General features: G+C 38.8%; 1 protein-coding gene across 3 annotated transcripts; it reads left to right on the forward strand.

Annotated features, from left to right (window-relative positions):
- Positions 1-9,202: 9,202 nt before the first annotated feature.
- On the forward strand, positions 9,203-11,341 carry LOC131221127 (myb family transcription factor IPN2). Of its 3 annotated transcripts, none has more exons than XM_058216273.1 (6): positions 9,203-9,510; positions 9,648-9,724; positions 9,856-9,919; positions 10,013-10,079; positions 10,203-10,272; positions 10,378-11,341. In XM_058216273.1, exons 1-6 carry the CDS (start codon positions 9,342-9,344, stop codon positions 11,029-11,031), a joined length of 1,101 nt encoding a protein of 366 aa, XP_058072256.1. In that variant the 5' UTR covers positions 9,203-9,341; the 3' UTR covers positions 11,032-11,341. The 3 variants fall into 3 exon arrangements, with proteins under 3 accessions (XP_058072256.1, XP_058072255.1, XP_058072257.1); XM_058216272.1 differs by having other exon boundaries at positions 9,204-9,510; positions 10,200-10,272; XM_058216274.1 differs by having other exon boundaries at positions 9,348-9,472; positions 10,200-10,272.
- Positions 11,342-16,891: the final 5,550 nt, after the last annotated feature.

Consider the following 16,891-nt stretch of genomic DNA (forward strand, 5'->3'; position numbering starts at 1 on the left):
CCGTAACAATACCCGGATCAAAAGTTATGATCAATTTACAGTCCACCTTCTTTTGGTCCAACCATGCTAGGAATGTATTTGTGCCATGTTTTACATTGATTGCTATCCAATGAATACAAATAATGAATTACAGTAAGGTCAGGCTAGCATTTTCATAATGTACCACAATTAGAGCTGGGCACGAACTGACTTGACTAACTCGACTCGACGAACTCGTTCGGACTCGACTCGCCCGAACCGAATGGGTGAGTCAGTCCGAACCGAGTAGGCTTCTCCTAATCTGAACCCAAACTGAGTTGAGTTCGAGTTACCCAGTAACTCGACCCAAAACTCGATCCGTCAGACTCGACCCGATCCGAAACTCGACTTAACTCTGGTTGTCGGTAGGGTTTTTTTTTTTTTTTTTTTTTTTTTAAAAAAACTAATTCCTCTCTACCTTACTCGCCGCACGCCCCTATCCAAAAAACCCCAACCCCTTCCCATCCAGCACCCATCGGCCATCTCGTCCCGTCCGGCAGGTGGCAACAACCCTCCGGCCTCCTCATCTCTCTCTCTCTCTCTCTCTCTCTCTCTCTCTCTCTCTCTCTCCACTCTTGGCAAGTGGTAGCCAGCGGCCCATTAGGTGCGTCTGAATTTTTTGAAGTTTCTTTAATTAAATGTTAAGAGGATGGCAGGCGAGAGTTGTTCGATCATATGATTTTATCTTGATCGTTGTTCTGTTGCGATTTACCACGAATGGACCATGACCCAGATGGAAGCAGACTACATACTAAGTAAACATCACTGTGAGGCAATCAGATTGATGGTGTGGTCCACCATTTCCATCTTTTCATGTGGTGTCGCTCACCTAACTCATAGACCTGGCTGATTTTTATAACCCAGCCTGATAACCCGATCCGACTCGGTGCCAACTTGATCTGACTCGGTATTTCTGACCGGGTCAGACTCGGTTTGAATCAGTCCAACCCAAACCCAGACTCAGTTTGAGTCAGGCATGCTAGACTTGTTATTGGGTTGAATCAAGTTCGGGTTAGGCCTTTTTCAGGACCAGATCGAGTTGGGTCAACCCTAACTCGTTTCGACTCGACTCGATGCCCACTTCTAGCCACAACAAATAACAATTGTATGATAGATCTCTACTTTAATACCATGAGAAAAAAATCAATTAAAGAGATCGATTTTTAAATTTTCTGCGTATATTTCATTGAATGGAAATATATACAAAGGAAGGGGTCGTAATCAAGGGATATTACAATCAATTTAATTTATTCATACCCTAGTTGGATCTGAACAGAAAAGGATAAGTATAAAGGAGATAATGGGAAATTGGCCTCTAATTTGTTTGTTTGTTTTTTTCCTTTTTGTTTTTTTTATATCATTTTTGTATAGTTGGTCACCCGCCATAGCTACCACCATATGGACAGTCTAGAAACTTTTTCACATTGTACCCAATCTGATGTTGTCAGATCAAATGGCTGAGGAGACAAAAGACCTAATGGGGTAACACTATCTTATTTAAGATGAAAAAGCAAATCTTTACAACTGTTAAAATGATGAAATCGGTTGTTAAAATATTAATAGGGCGTTAACAACTAACAATGGTTGACATAATTGGAGAAAGGAATATTATGAGGAGTGAAAATGGTTGTCGCAATGGGATGTGTGTCACATGATCAGATAAATAAAAGTATGCAGTTGTCATATAAATACATAGTGAAATTTAACTTCATCATTAAAGAGCTAAAAATGTGCCTATCATGGGTAGAGATTGTGGAGTAATGATTACAAAAATAACTCTCTAGCATATCTTTTTTAAGAGAAAAATAATTGCCATTTATACATGGCAAGACATGAACAAGCATAGTTATTATAAATGTTTGAAATTGTGTGCATGGTCGCATGGTTAGATGATGATAATATTTACAGTACACGTAACATGATATAATTGATCATGCTTGCTAAGTGACTAATTGATTATGCAAAGCAATACTAAAGATGGAATGTAATTGGCCACATTTTCTAATTGGTTGTTTGATTAAGGATAATGGAAATTAATTATAAAGATCATTTTCCAACCACCCTTCCAATATCTATAAATAAAGTTATGAGTGAAGAGCTTTGGGCACATGCCAATCAACATAAGTCTACTCTATAGCTTAATATTGCTTATCCTTCATCCCTCATACATGCTATTAGTTTAGTTTTAGTTCAACTCTTCCACTGCTAGCCAGCGCAATACTATAGAAAGCACGATATGATTAGATTACTTATCTATCCGCCCTATGTTCACAAACACATTGTTCACTCAATTTCAAACAGAAGTTATGAGATTTTTCTGCTATATGCTAGGTGATCTCATCGATTGTCTATGAAGCCTATATCCCTTGACCAAAGTGATGAATAGAGAATTGAACCATCAACCATCTCTTTATGTGCTTTGACCACACCATCTTCCCACCAGCTTTTTCGCTACGTGCCTAGTCTCCTGACTAGATCCTTGAATAAATTGTCGAAGATCTTCCCACCATTGGCCATCTCACCATGAAGCTTGATCCTTGCTAGGTGACAAATAAATGACCATTTCCCACCTGATAACCATTTCACCATGAAACTCAACTTCCTACCAGTAATGAACAGACAATCATCCTGGATTATGCCTGTCTCACCAAAAGCTCAGTTTCCTATCGAGCGATGAACAAATAGTTGTGTCTATCAAAGTTGATTTTAAGAATTCCTTATTAATATTAATAAAGCACTTTCAACTTCATACCTCATATGGCTATTCTTATAGACTCAATTGAAAGTCTTTTTGTCTAAAAGTAAAAAAAGAATTAACTAGAAAAATAAATTCTTTCCTTCACATATTACTTGATCTTTCAGGATTGATGGCCTAATAAACAACCAAATTGTAGAAACTTCAATCTCTTGGTTGATTTTAGTACCCTATAGTTATAGGCATTTAGTCTGGTTAGAGCCATATTTAGTATTGACATGCCCAGTGCATACGCATAACATGCCTAACCAAATTTGAGACAACCCATTAGAGGTCGGTTCCCACTTAAATAGGATTGAGAAGAGAGTTATGCGATAATGCAAGGGTGTAGAATGTGACCAACCAGATGTATGTGATGCTCAAGTCAAGGTGTGTACGATACATTCCTTTTAGTTTCGTACAAGTTGGATCATGATTCAGTGATCTAGAACGTTGATAATATGGGACCCAGCATGGATGACCCATTAGCAAAAAGTCCCCCAAATTATCTTTCAATGGTAGAAGATAGGAAACATTGTTGTACTCTTTCTTGACTGCTTTTTAAACGAGAGGTTTGAACCCTTTCATTGGAAGATTAGTTTCCTGAGCATTATGATCATGGCCCACAATATCAATGGTTTGGATCAGTGAAATATTGGCTCCACTCATACAAATTGAGATCTCGAACATTGTTGTACAAGACTCGGCTCCATAAATGAATAACATAAAGATTCTTCGCGAGTATGATTGCATGGTCGCGAGTTCATTTTGCCTCTGTCGTGATTCAGGTTCCATCGTATGTCGCCACCCAGTGGGACCCACATCTTAAGATGATCCAATGATTTGAAATGTTCATATTCCTTTTACTATAAAAATTAAACCATTTTTCTATAATAAAAAATTAGTGATTGTTGTTGATGTCTCAAATCTGTAAACAACAGCGTCTGTCGATGACATCGATTAGATGTTGATGCCATCAGAAAAAAAAAAAATTAATCCATTTTTTATCGCTAGAACATTTTGACGTTTTCATGATGTCATCAAAGAATTTCGATGCCATCAATGGAATGTTGATGCCATTGACGGACTGTTGATGCCATCGAAGTCCCATCGAAGGTGCTATCGAACTCACGCATAGAATTGCATAAGTGTGGGATTTGTTTCCTATTCCAATTGTGATACAATTTTATGCTAAATATATTGGGTGTAATCAGGTTTTAGGTCACAAGAGAGGTGTTCCAGGTTTTCTAAATTCATTCCTAAGGATTTCAAAGGCATATCTTGGTTTGTGAGGGAGATTCGAGGATTGTTCGAATCGGTAATCTCTATCTCTTGTAATTTTCTATTTTTATATTGTATTACTGTTGCTTTTTGTCGTGATTTTTTCACGCAAGGGTTTTTCCATGTAAAATTCAGTTTGTTTGTGTTTGAACTTAGTTGTGCAATTGGAGTACTTTGCCTGATTCATCTTTATGTGCTTTCGTGGTTCCCTAAGAAGTGATATCAGAGATAACGTTGGAAAGTAGATTAAATTAATCTGAAAGCATAGTATCAATGGCTTCTAATCTAAAGTTCGATGTTGAAAAATATCCTGGGAAAAGTAAATTGAACTGTGGAAGGTCAAGATGACAAGTCTCCTAGTTCAGCAAGGATTGGACGATGCTGTCCTTGAAAAGTGACTAAAATCTATGAAAAATGATGAATGGAACAATATGTATAAGAAAGTAAAAACATCTATCCAATTGTGCTTAATGGGTGAGGTCCTCTATAAGTCGTAGGAGGGAAAACTGCAACAAGTACATGGGCGAAGTTAGGGAATTTCTATGCCAAGAAATTTCTTAAAAATTGTTTGTACTTGAAGCTACAGTTGTTTAATCTGAAGATGGTAGAAGGGACTGATTTTGAGGCCCACATTAGTAACTTCAACAAGTTGATTTGTTAAATGTGGAGGAAACAATGAACGACGATGATCAGGCATGCATCCCATTGAATTCTCTCCATGCTTCTTATGAGTCATTCAAGGACTCGTTGTGCACCAATAGAACTACCATTAGGGTCGATACTATCATCTCAGTCTTTTAGTCGAAGGCAATGAGAAAGAAAAGTGGTGACGTATGTGCTTCTAGAGATGCACTAATTATGAGGAGGAGAAATCTTAAGTGGGATAATGGATCTTCATGATCTAGGTCCAAATCCAAGGACAATGACAAAGGTAAGTTGAAGTGTTTGAATTGTGGGATGTTTGGGCACACGAAAAAGGATTGCACAAATCCTAAGGCAAGAAAAAAAATATTCAGAAAATTCTTCTAAGGAGGCCAACATAATGGAATCTAGTGAGGAGATGAATGGTAGTGATGTATTAATCGCATCAAAATCCAAATACTTTGATGAAGAATGTATTTTGGATATGGGGGATTTATACCACATGACCCTCATCGGAGTTGGTTCACCAGTTACAATGAGTGCGATGGTGGCCAGGTCTTTACGGGCAATGATAATGCTTGTAAAATAGTTGGTGTTGGATTGGTATGCATCAAGATATTTGATGGCATGGAGCGCATCTTGACCAAGGTGAGACACGTTTCTAATTTAAGGAAGAGCCAGATATCTCTAGGAGAACTCGAGGCACTTGGGGTGCATATTTACTTATTTTGATTGTGTCCTTAAAGTTTTAAAGGAGACACTCATAGTCATGAAGACACAATGGAATGAAAATTTTTAGAGGTTGATAGGGAGCACTTCATCAGGTGGAACTGCAACATCTATAGTAGAAAAACAGATTGGGCGAAAGGTGAAGATATCAAGGATAGATAATGGTGGGGAATTCACTTTTTGGGAGTTCAATTGATATTATAAAGATGAAAGGATCATAAAGCATAACACAATGCGCCATACACCAAAGTAAAATGGTGTGGTTGAGCAGATGAATCAGACTATCTCGAAGAGGGCCCAATGCATGATCAGTAATGATGGGTAAGAAATTATGGACAGAGGCTGTTAACACGACTTGTTACTTGGTGAATCGGTTCTCTTTTATGACCATTGAATGTAAAATTTTAGAGAATGTGTGGAATGGTCAGTAGGTATACTACTTGAAGTTGCGTGTATTTGGTTGCGATGCTTACTCTCATGTACCGTTAGTTGAGAGAGATAGGCTGACCAAAGAGTTAAGAAATACATCTTTGTCCGCGGTGGCAGTAGTGTGAAGGGGTATAGGCTGTATGACCAAGTCACATGAAAAATCATTCGTAGTCGTGATGAAAAATTTGACGAAAGATATTATTCCGTAAGGATGAGCACAATGAACTGGAAAAGTTGGTTGTGGACGTTCAGTTAGACAGAGATGAGACATAGATAGATACATATACGAAGATAGAGGTATAGGAGCAGGTGGAACAAGCATTTGTGAGAAAGAATTCGCCAAAGGATCGCAAGTTACCATCGAGATATAGGGATGACTCAAATATCGCATTTACCCTCATTATAAATGAGAGATATCCATATACTTTTAGGAGGCTCTTGATGAGTCGGATGCCAAAAAGTGAAAAGCAACGATGGATGATGAAATAGACTTCTTGTACAAGAATGAAACATGGGAGCTAGCAGAGCTTCCCGTTGGCCATAAACTGATCGGGTGTAAGTGGATCTTTAAGAAGAAACATGATATATAGAAGGTAAGGTTGGTAGCGATGGGATATGCTCAGAGAGAAGTGTTAAATTCATTAAGATATTCGTGTATATAGTAAAACAGGTATTTATCTTATTCATGTTGGCACTAATTGCCCAATACGATATTGAGTTGGAGCATGTGGATGTGAAGAGTGCCTTCATGTATGAAGAATTGGAAGAGAAGATTTATATGAAGCAACTGAAAGGTTACGACAGACAATTGGCAAAGAACAATGTTTGTTGGTTGAAAAGATCGTTGTACAACCTGAAACAATCGCATAGGAAGTGGTATAAAAAGTTTGATTCTTTCATAGTGAGTTACAGGTTTACCAGGAGTGAATATAATCATTGTGTCTATTACGAGATACTGAGTCATGGAAAATTTATTATTCTGGTTTTGTATGTTGATGACATGCTTCTCGCTAATCATAGCATGTCTGAGATCAACTTACTGAATACTCAATTATCAAGGATATTTGAAATGAAAGATCTAGGGGCTGCAAGAAAGGTTCTCGACATTGATATACATTAGACAAGAAGAGGAGAATACTATGATTATCTCATGTGGAATACCTTGAAAAGGTATTGATAAAGTATGGGATGGACAAGGGAAAGATGGTTAGCATTCCTCACCTAGCTCCCTTCAAGCTATCTTCAAAACAGTGTCCTAAAATCGATGAAAAAAGTAGGATATATCTTATATGCTTTATTCGAACGTGGTTGGTAACTTGATGTATGCCTTAGTCTGTATAAGACCGGATATTCCACTTATGGTAGGTATTGCTAGTGTCTACATGTCTAAACCCGGCAAGCAACGCTAGGAGGTAGTGAAATGTCTACTTTAATATGTTCGAGGTATACAGGAGTACATGACAGTAAGAGAAGTGTTTAAGGAAGGTTTTTTATTGAGAGGGATAATAAATCAGTTGGAGATTCAGTAGGAAGCCGTGCCAGTTAATTGTGATAGTGAAGGCGCAATTGATTTTGTTAAAAATTATGTTTATCACTCACATACTAAACATATTATAATATGCTTTACTACTTTATCCAACAGGTACTTGTGAAAGGAGGTATGACTCTAAAGAAAATTCACATGAGCGTGAATCCAGCTGACATGCTCACTAAGGTGGTTCCCACAAAAAAAGTTTAGGTTCTGTGCAACTTCTCTGAGCTTGGAAACGGCGTAAAAGGAAGACAGAGTGTGCACAAGAAGCAATGTTAAAGTTATGATACAAGATAGAATTAGAAATGTGGAAAATAAGCTATAAAGAATGAAAACTGAAGACATGGTGGAGATTGTTATTGATGTCTCAAATTTGTAAACAACAAGGTCTATAGATGCCATTGACAGACCACTCGATGCCATCAAGCAGATATCGATGCCATCGACAGATGCTCGATACCATCAGAAAAATTCAGAAAATCAATGTTTTATTGTTGGAATGTTTTGATGTTTTCACGATGCCATTGAAGGAGTTCGATACCATCGACAGACTATCAATGCTATCGAAGGTGCCATCGAATGCGAGCGCATAATTATATAAGTGCGAGATTTGTTTTCTATTTTGATTGAGATATCATTTTATGGGGCATAGCTTGGCTTCTGAGAGAGATTTGATGCTTGGCTTCGAATTCGTAATCTCCATCTCTTGCAATTTTCGATTTTCATAGTGTATTTGTCACTTTATGTTGTGGTTTTCTTTAGCAAGGTTTTTGTAAGTAAAATTTGGTTGGCTTGTTTGTGTTTTAACTGAGTGGTGTGATTAGAGTACTTTGCTTGATGTAAGTGTGCTTCCATAGTTCCCCGACCGTGATAACTCCACGTATAGATCTTTAGAGTGAGAGCCACTGAAATATTCTTTACATTAATCTAAATTAATCTACTTCCATTGTGAAAAAACCAGTCATTAATCTCTGGAATCATTATCTCGTAACCGATACAAGATGAACGTTCTGATCATTGGAATACTCATCATGTGGACCCCAGTAGGCGGAGATACACCATGGAATCTGTGTCGCAACAGAGGCAAAGCGAATTCTCATCCCGCCTCTCATTTTGATAAAAGAGAAATACTACGGCGATTCGCACCAGCGGAATCATGTCAGACAGAGTCGTATGATCAGTGGGACCGACTGAGGACACACCACATGTGTAAATCATATGGGACACACGTGTATGAGGGAAATGGACAAACAGAATGAAATTCACCAATGATCTATAATCAAAGTACCATCCGCTCTATACATGTGGCCTACCTGATGATCAGAACAGGACGGATATTTGAAGGGCCACATTCACATAGAACTCCATATATTAGCACATGGCCTAGATATCGTACAAGTCTGACAGGTTGGCATGTGAACTGCGATTCACTTATTAAATACCTACTCGCGGGATTCGCTTCATGTACTCCCCAGACTAAAAGGCTCCTCGTCGTAGGGGAATAAACATTTAAAAAGACATGGGAACATCATCCGTGTGATCTTGAACGTCCAATCGGCGACCATCAAGTAGACGGCTAAAGTTAAAGTAGTCATACTCCAAATTCAAAAGACAAAATGGGTTTTTGAGGATCTTCCAATTAGTGTAATTTTAGGAACCATCTACAGAAGTTAGTCAGATGTGGACGGTCTGGATTAAGTGTAAAATGGGCCAGTTACCACCGTTTGAAATCTCTGTCCCGGGAGTATCTTGTATCTTTTGGCAAAGAAGGGCCTGTGTACTCGGTGGGTTTTTTTTTTTTTTAAAGATTTGGGTGGCATTAGCACCACGGCATTCTGTGACTGAGAGAGAGAGAGAGAGAGAGAGAGAGAGAGAGAGAGAGAGAGCTCCCTCTTCAAAAACGCACCCTATTCTCAATATATGCTTTGCTTTTATTATTGAATCTCATCCAATTCTCTCTACACCAGCTGAGAGAGAATGTTCCATTCCAAGAAGCCTCCTACTATGAATTCACATGATAGGCATATGTGTGTCCAAGGTGATTCTGGCCTAGTCCTCACCACAGATCCAAAGCCCCGCCTCCGATGGACAGTTGAACTACATGAGCGGTTCGTCGACGCCGTAACCCAGCTTGGCGGGCCGGATAGTATTCATCTCCTCTTCTTCTTCTTCCTCATCACCATCATCATAAAATACTAGATTTTCTTTATAATCTTAGTTTTCATTTCTAAAGATTGTATGTTTCTATGAAATGATTTTCATCTCTATGTTTTAATTTTGTAGAGGCCACACCAAAAACCATCATGAGAGTCATGGGTGTTAAGGGCCTCACCCTATATCACCTCAAGAGCCACCTTCAAGTATGTATGCAACATGGTGCAAGTGCTTTTCTTTCTTGTTGCACTCTCTCTATGTTTTCTTTAATCTAGGGTTTTCTCTCTAGGTTTTTTTTCCTCCTTGATATCTTGTTTGGTGTGGTGTTCTTTGATAGAAATTCAGACTTGGGAAGCAACCACATAAAGATTTCAATGATCACCCATGTATGGTTGGCAGAGGTGATTATCTATACTTTATTTGTGTTTGTAATTGTAATTTTTTTTTTGGCTTATCAGAAGGTGATCATAAAACAAATTCAATATTCATGGCAGCTGCGGCATTGGATTTGCACAGAAATGCCGCTTCCTCATCTGCGATAGTTGGTCCAGGCATGAATGAGTATGTAACTTTTCATAATTGCAGTTGCCGAAAGTCTTGAATTTTGATTTTATTGATTTTTTTTATTTTTTTATTTTTTGAATTGGGAGTTTAGTTTCTGTATTTTGTTTGATTATTTAGTAGGAATGTACAAATCACTGAAGCAATTAGAATGCAAATGGAAGTCCAAAGGAGATTGCATGAGCAACTAGAGGTGAAACCCAAAAAAAATCCCATACCATACCACATGTTTGAATTGAAATTTCTACATGATTTGAGTATATTTTGGCTAATGTCTTCATGAGTTTTGGTGATGAAGGTTCAAAAGCATCTTCAATTGAGGATTGAGGCTCAAGGCAAGTATATGCAAACTATACTGGAGAAAGCTTGCCAGACACTTGCCAGTGAAAACATGGCACCGGGAAGCTACAAGGGCATCGGTAATCAAGTTGCCGTCGATATGGGTGTCATGAAGGACTTGGGCTCACCTATTAATTTTCCTTCTCTCCAAGACCTACACATATACGGAGGAGAACAAATTGAAATGCAACAGCAAATTGATAGATCATCTCTTGAAGGATTTTTTCAAGGCAACGATAACATTTCCATCGGGAAGAAGAGGGCCAGTCCATATGGTTGCAGTAGCAAAAATCCGTTAAATTGGGCTGATGATCTCCGCTTGCAAGAATTAGGAACAGCAGTGGAGTGTCTAGGTTCTCAAGATGATGCTTTCAAAGGCGACCAACTTCAAATTTCACAATCGGTGATTGACGGCAGCAGTGATATGGATTCCATGGAAGATATTTATGAAACGAAGCCGAATCTATCTGATGGCATGGAAGAAAAGAAATTTGAGGTGCCAGCAAAGCTCGAAAGGCCATCGCCACGGAGAGGCCCACTTCCAGTCGATAGGATTAGTCCCATGATAAAGGGTGGTGCTTTACACCCTACAAGAAATCTATCTTGTGGATGAAAAGTAACCATCCATGTATCAAGTTTGACCTTCAGCCTGCTTAATGTTAGAGACAAAGGACTTTTTTTTTTTCAAGTTTCCTCTAATTCCAAGATAGTTAGTTAGCAATTCAAAATCTTTCTTGCTATAAGGAATGTGTTTCTCTCTCTTTTGTTCTACTTCTTACTCCCATGCATATCATATCTTATGTTTTGTAATCCATCCACGCAGAAGGAAAAGCTTGTATTTGTATTGGAAGATCTCAAGTTTCTAAATGTGGGTCTTCTACTACTTTGGAATTGCCATGTTTGTTCATGTGGGTCTTCTACTACTTAGGAATTGTCATGTCTGTTCATGTGGGTCTTGCTGTTTTGATGTTATTTTTTCCCAATGCAGTGAACTTTCTTGGGTTGCTTTTAAGTTAGTTGCTACTAGTTAGTTACTCCCATCATTCCATACAAACACCTTTGGGAGTTGGACCATTCATGATTCTTATATAAAAATATGCAAATCTAATGGTCTTTTGTGACATGCAAAACCATGAAATGTATCAAAATCTCTTATTGGGAATTGGGTCAGGAGAGATTGATGGAAACTCTCTCACTCTCTCTCTCTCTCTCTCTCTCTCTCTCCGCTTGAGGAAGAGACCCGACAGGAAGTATCCCCTGTTCCTTTTTCTTTTTGAGCATTCCATATTCCTTGTATATTAGAAGAAGAATAAGGTACATGGAGACTTGTTTGATACTCCAGCTGCGTATGATGCTTGATACACATGCACTTTTTTTTTTTTTTGCTTCATCAATAGTGACGGCTCTCTAGAGCAGCAAGCGTAGGCTGAAAAGCAGCAGAATGAAGCTTTCAAAGCGAGCCAACGCCCAATTATGTAAGGCATTATAGGGACTTTAAAAGCGAAGCAAGCCAGCTTCTTCATAAGGCGCCAGCAAACAAAGGAGAAAACATAGCCACCCCAACAAGCCCCCCAAAATCCTCCCCAGATCCCTGAGGCTCGAAGCTTATTTTAATGTTGCATTTCTTTTGAAGTTGAATCATTTTTATATGGATTTCTTACAAAGGAAAGCCCCCCTTATACTATGTCATTTGATTGATTCAACATTTCGTGCTGCTCGCCACTCCTTGAGGCCAAGGAGGAGATCAAACCCTCATTCCGGGATTTACAGTCCGATACATTTCCATTATATTACCTAGTCAAACCCACCACCTCATGTGCCAAAGTCAAATGATTGCTCTTCCTTTCCCACTCCCACTTTTTCTACATACGCGGTGGCCGGCTCAGTGGCGGGTTACCAGAGAAGAGGGAACAACTTCTTTCACACTTGCCTTGCTCAATCTTCCTTTTTTTGATTGAAAGTAGTAAGCAGCAAGCAGCTGAAAAATGTAAGCACCAATGTGCGCCTTACATAATAGGGGTAGGGCTTTTTCAGTTAGCTAGCAAGCACTTGGGCAGAGTAAAGTCAAGTCTATTAGTAAAACACACTAACACACCTGAATTTATAGTCATTTTCAGCAGAAAAACATAAGCGGCAACGCGCGTCTTACTTAGTAACCTTTTTAAAGCTGAAGTTAACTCCGTGCCTTTTGCAGAAGCTAGTTTCAAAGCCCATCACTAGTCCTGTCTAGTGACAATTAATGCACAATTCAACCAACTAAATTGTAGAATCGACCATAGCTAAGTTCCATTCTAGAAAATAGATTGGTTGCACAATCCTAACCTTTGATTTGTGGACAGTTGTTTTGAAATACGGCCATTGGTTATATTTCATTCTTAACCATCGTCTAATAAATAGTTAAATCACCATGCAAAGTAATTTTTCCTTTCACAATACATCTAAACTAGTAACTATACTTTTTAGGGTTTAGTTTGAATTACTTATATTATATGCCACGTATGCAATTTCTTAGTAATTTTAAACTAGGTGCATATCATCTCTCACACCCGGCCAGAGTATCGAAGTATTTCTCTAAGGGAGAGTAGGGGCCTCTCTTGTTAAATCATGTATCTATGATTATACCTATGGAAGAAGAAGGTGGGCTTTTCTTTTGTAGTAGAGAAAAGATGGTGGTGCTACGACCTTTATCGGTTGCAGGGAAATTTAGAGGTGCAAGTTGGCAAGAAAGGTCCCTCTAGAGAGAGGGGTTCGCATACAGGGGAAAGAAAGATGGTCTACACTATGGTGATAGCCAACATTTCTACACGGTAGTGACACAACCACAGTGCATGTAGTATTCATGAACATCAATCCAAACTGTCCATATCTTGGGCCCCACTTGTGGATGGAATATAGCCCAAATCACAGAATGATCTGATGTTGGATCTTCAGCATCTGATTCTCCACTGGATATCTTACTATAACCATCCATCTGAAGGCCACTGATAAAAATGGTTAAATTTTTTTATCAGTGTGGTTTCGACCTACGTTCCATCAGTGAAACGGCCCACAATTTCGAGGGTTTGGATCAACTTACATACATGCACTGGACGTGGATGGTGGATCAGTCACCGCCATTTTGAAGTATCACAGTACCCTTGGTGGTGAACTACCATCATCATGGTCTTTGTCCAAAAAAGATAAAGGGAAAGGAATACTACGCACTCCCACGCGTGCGGTTCTCGAGGAAGCTTCTACCTTTCAGTAGGCAAAGGTGGGCCGTATTAAAAGGCGGTGGACGTATGAAATATCAATAGATATGGTCATCAGTCTCATGACTGTGATTTGAGGCTCTTTTTACTGCCTATGAAAGTCATTTGTATGCTAAAGAGGAATGTTGCATGCAGGAATAAAACCCTACACTGCGAGAGTATGGTGGATCATTTCCATACAAGGGAGGCCCACTGTAAACACAAGCTGTGGGGCCCACCGTGATGCTTGTGTTGTACCCACTCCATCCATCCGTTTGGACGGGACATGGGTTGCATACTCACACTGCCAGTAGCAACATAGCTACTGGATGCTGCTCTGTTGGCCCCATAATGATTTATGTGTATTATCCACGCTGCTCATCCATTTTGGATAATTATTTTAGGGCATGATCCCAAAAATGAGGCAGATCCAAATCTCAGGTGAAACACACCACAGGAAAACAGTTGTGATTGAACGCTCACCATTGAAAACTTCAAAGGGCTCATCATAATATTTATTTTCCATTTAACCAGCTGATTAGTCACACATAACTTATCGAAGGGAAAACACAAATATATGCTGAATCCAAAACTTTTGTGGCTCAAAAAGGTTTTTAATGGTGAGCATTCACTCACCATTGTTTCCCATGGTGTGGTCCACCTGTTGGGTCTGCCTCATTTTTGGTCCATCTGACAAAATGGAAGGACCACGTAGATAAAACACATTGATCATGGTGGGTTCACAGTGAACTGTTTTGATGTCTATCCATGTTTGGACGCATTCTCCGAAGGCCTTTTAATCTAAGCAGCATTCATTGTTGTGCATTTAATTGCACTTTCGAAGCCCATCTCATCTCTTGCTCGGTAAAATAGATGTTAAAATATTGATTTAGCAAAAACTGAGATGATTGAAAAAGTAGTCTTAAGTCCTTATTTTTCGTAAACCCCCTTCCAGGGAAGTGCGTTCAAATGAGTCCTAAAGAGTACTGATCCCAAACATAATGGGCCACACTGTTTTCTGACGGTGGAGATGAAAACACTAACGGTTGAAACCTTCTCGGGGCTACCCAAGTTCTGAATCATGCTGACATTTGTGATTTCTCTTCATCCATATGGAAATCACTTTATTCATGCATTGAATTATTGCATATAAACATCACGTTCAACCCTAAAAAGGTATCAACGGTAGACGTTTCCATCTCTCTCTCTCTCTCTCTCTCTCTCTCTCTCTCTCTCTCTCTCTCTCTCTCTCTGATCTCTCTCTCTCTCTCTCTTTGTTGTGATGGCCCACTTAAATTTTGGATATCTATCATGTTTAGGCCCTAGTCCTAAAATAGCTTGATAAAAGATGGACAGAGTAATATTACACAACCATCACAGTGGATCCCACAGCGAGTGGAATTAGAGAGATTCCCATAACCCTGCCTTCCAGGCAAGTCACGTTCATGCATATGAGTACGTGAATACATACCATAACATAACATGCATGTACCAAAATCCAAGCTGTAACCCTATATTCGCTTGGACTAAACATTGCTAACCATCTTTGGTGAGACCACCGTATGGAATAGTCAAATGCTTAATTCTGTCAAGCAAATGACCTTCAATTGGACGGTTCAGATTTATTTAATTTTTTCCATGTTATATACCCCATACAATCTGGAGCCATGATTTGGATAGTTTGGCTTGAGGAACGTGCATATCAAGTGTATAGTGGAGATACCTCGTTTCAACACTTGAGGTATTGGTATCGATCCCTAGTGGGAGTGGTTAACATGGAGTGTGCGTACTGAACCCCCCCAAAAATCAAGTATAGTGGGTGAGCGTGTACTGTGAATTACCGTACTCTCACTGACTATGTTATGATTCCCTCGCAAATCAAACAAACACCTCGGATTCTGAATACTTACTGGACAACTTTGGGTTGAGGGAGAGAGGTAGGTGTGGAAAGTTAGGAAGGGCCTAGAAAAACTGGTCTAACTTCTCTTTTTCGTTGCTGGAAGAATCTGAGTGTCTTTGAACGTGTCTTGGAGGATTAACAGGAGGTTTGCTATTAGAGAAGAACTTTTATACACCGGCAGAGAGTGTGATGAATGATAAGCAGGTACGTAGATAACTTTTATACACTGGTAGAGTGTGATGGATGATAAGCAGGCAATTATGAAAAAATAAAAATAAATAATAAATAATAAAATAAAATAAAATTATACACTGGCAATGTGTGATGGATGATAAGCGGCCAGTTAGAAATTACATGGAAATTTATACGTGGCATACACTAAAGTCAAATTGAACTGTCCAAATTATGATTTCCAATTTAGATTTATCACCAACCAAAAATGATCATTTTTTTAATCAGTGTTGAATTTGTAGACATTAATTGGACCTTTAAAAGTGAAAAATATCTAATGGTCCTATTTACATAAAGAAGTGTCCACCAATCAGGCGAGGATTGTTCAACCACTCTCATTTTTAAATTGTGGTTTAGGACAATGGGTGGTACATTTTAGTCGGTTTGTCTGTGATTATAAGTGCCTGCCTTCGTATGACTTTTTTAGTACCTTTTTAAGGTGAAATTTTCTTGTGGGCCCCAGTATGACTACGTATGATCATAGTGGACCATTGGATACAAATGTCACCCTCATTGATGTCCATGGCCATATAAATAAGGGCCCACAAAATCGATGGTAATCTAGGTGTCCATTTTTGTGTGAGCTTATTTGTATAAATTGTAATTAACCAATTATTGTTACTTTCAAAATTATAAGTGGAAGCAAAAATACTTTTTTTTTTTTAAAGGAAGTTGGATAAATATTACACCGCAAATGCATATCATATTGCAGATCGCCCCAAAGAGGAAGGAATGGCTAAAGATACTGAGACTTAAACACAAAATAATAAGAGAATACTGGACAAACTCTTAAGGCTTTCAGATGAATAGGTTTGATACTATATATTACAGGAAAAGGGAGAAAGTAGTTGAAGAAATATTTCTCTAGGGTTTCTCTAATAAGAGAATTAGAGTTGGGTTTTTAGGAGTAACTAATAAGTAACTCAATCCCATATTTATAGGAAAACCTTATGGTAGCATCGGCATTGAGTCAGCTGACCCAGCCTAGCTCCGTGGGTCCAAACTTATAGGATGTAACACCCTAAATTTTCACCAACTTGAGACTTGGATGTCATTGGACGTTATCTTTGATTTCTTGATATGAGTGCATGTTTGTGGATGCGTTCACATGT

The sequence above is a fragment of the Magnolia sinica genome, chromosome 12 (genome assembly GCF_029962835.1).
Source record: "Magnolia sinica isolate HGM2019 chromosome 12, MsV1, whole genome shotgun sequence".
NCBI classification, from domain to species: domain Eukaryota; kingdom Viridiplantae; phylum Streptophyta; class Magnoliopsida; order Magnoliales; family Magnoliaceae; genus Magnolia; species Magnolia sinica.

Excerpts from the sequence above, each read along its gene's own strand:
- LOC131221127 (XM_058216272.1), top strand. The coding sequence starts at position 9,342 with ATGTTCCATTCCAAGAAGCCTCCTACTATGAATTCACATGATAGGCAT. Across the intron at positions 9,511-9,647 it reads CCAGCTTGGCGGGCCGGATA|AGGCCACACCAAAAACCATC; the intron begins GTATTCATCTCC and ends TTAATTTTGTAG. Across the intron at positions 10,080-10,199 it reads GTTGGTCCAGGCATGAATGA|TAGGAATGTACAAATCACTG; the intron begins GTATGTAACTTT and ends TTGATTATTTAG.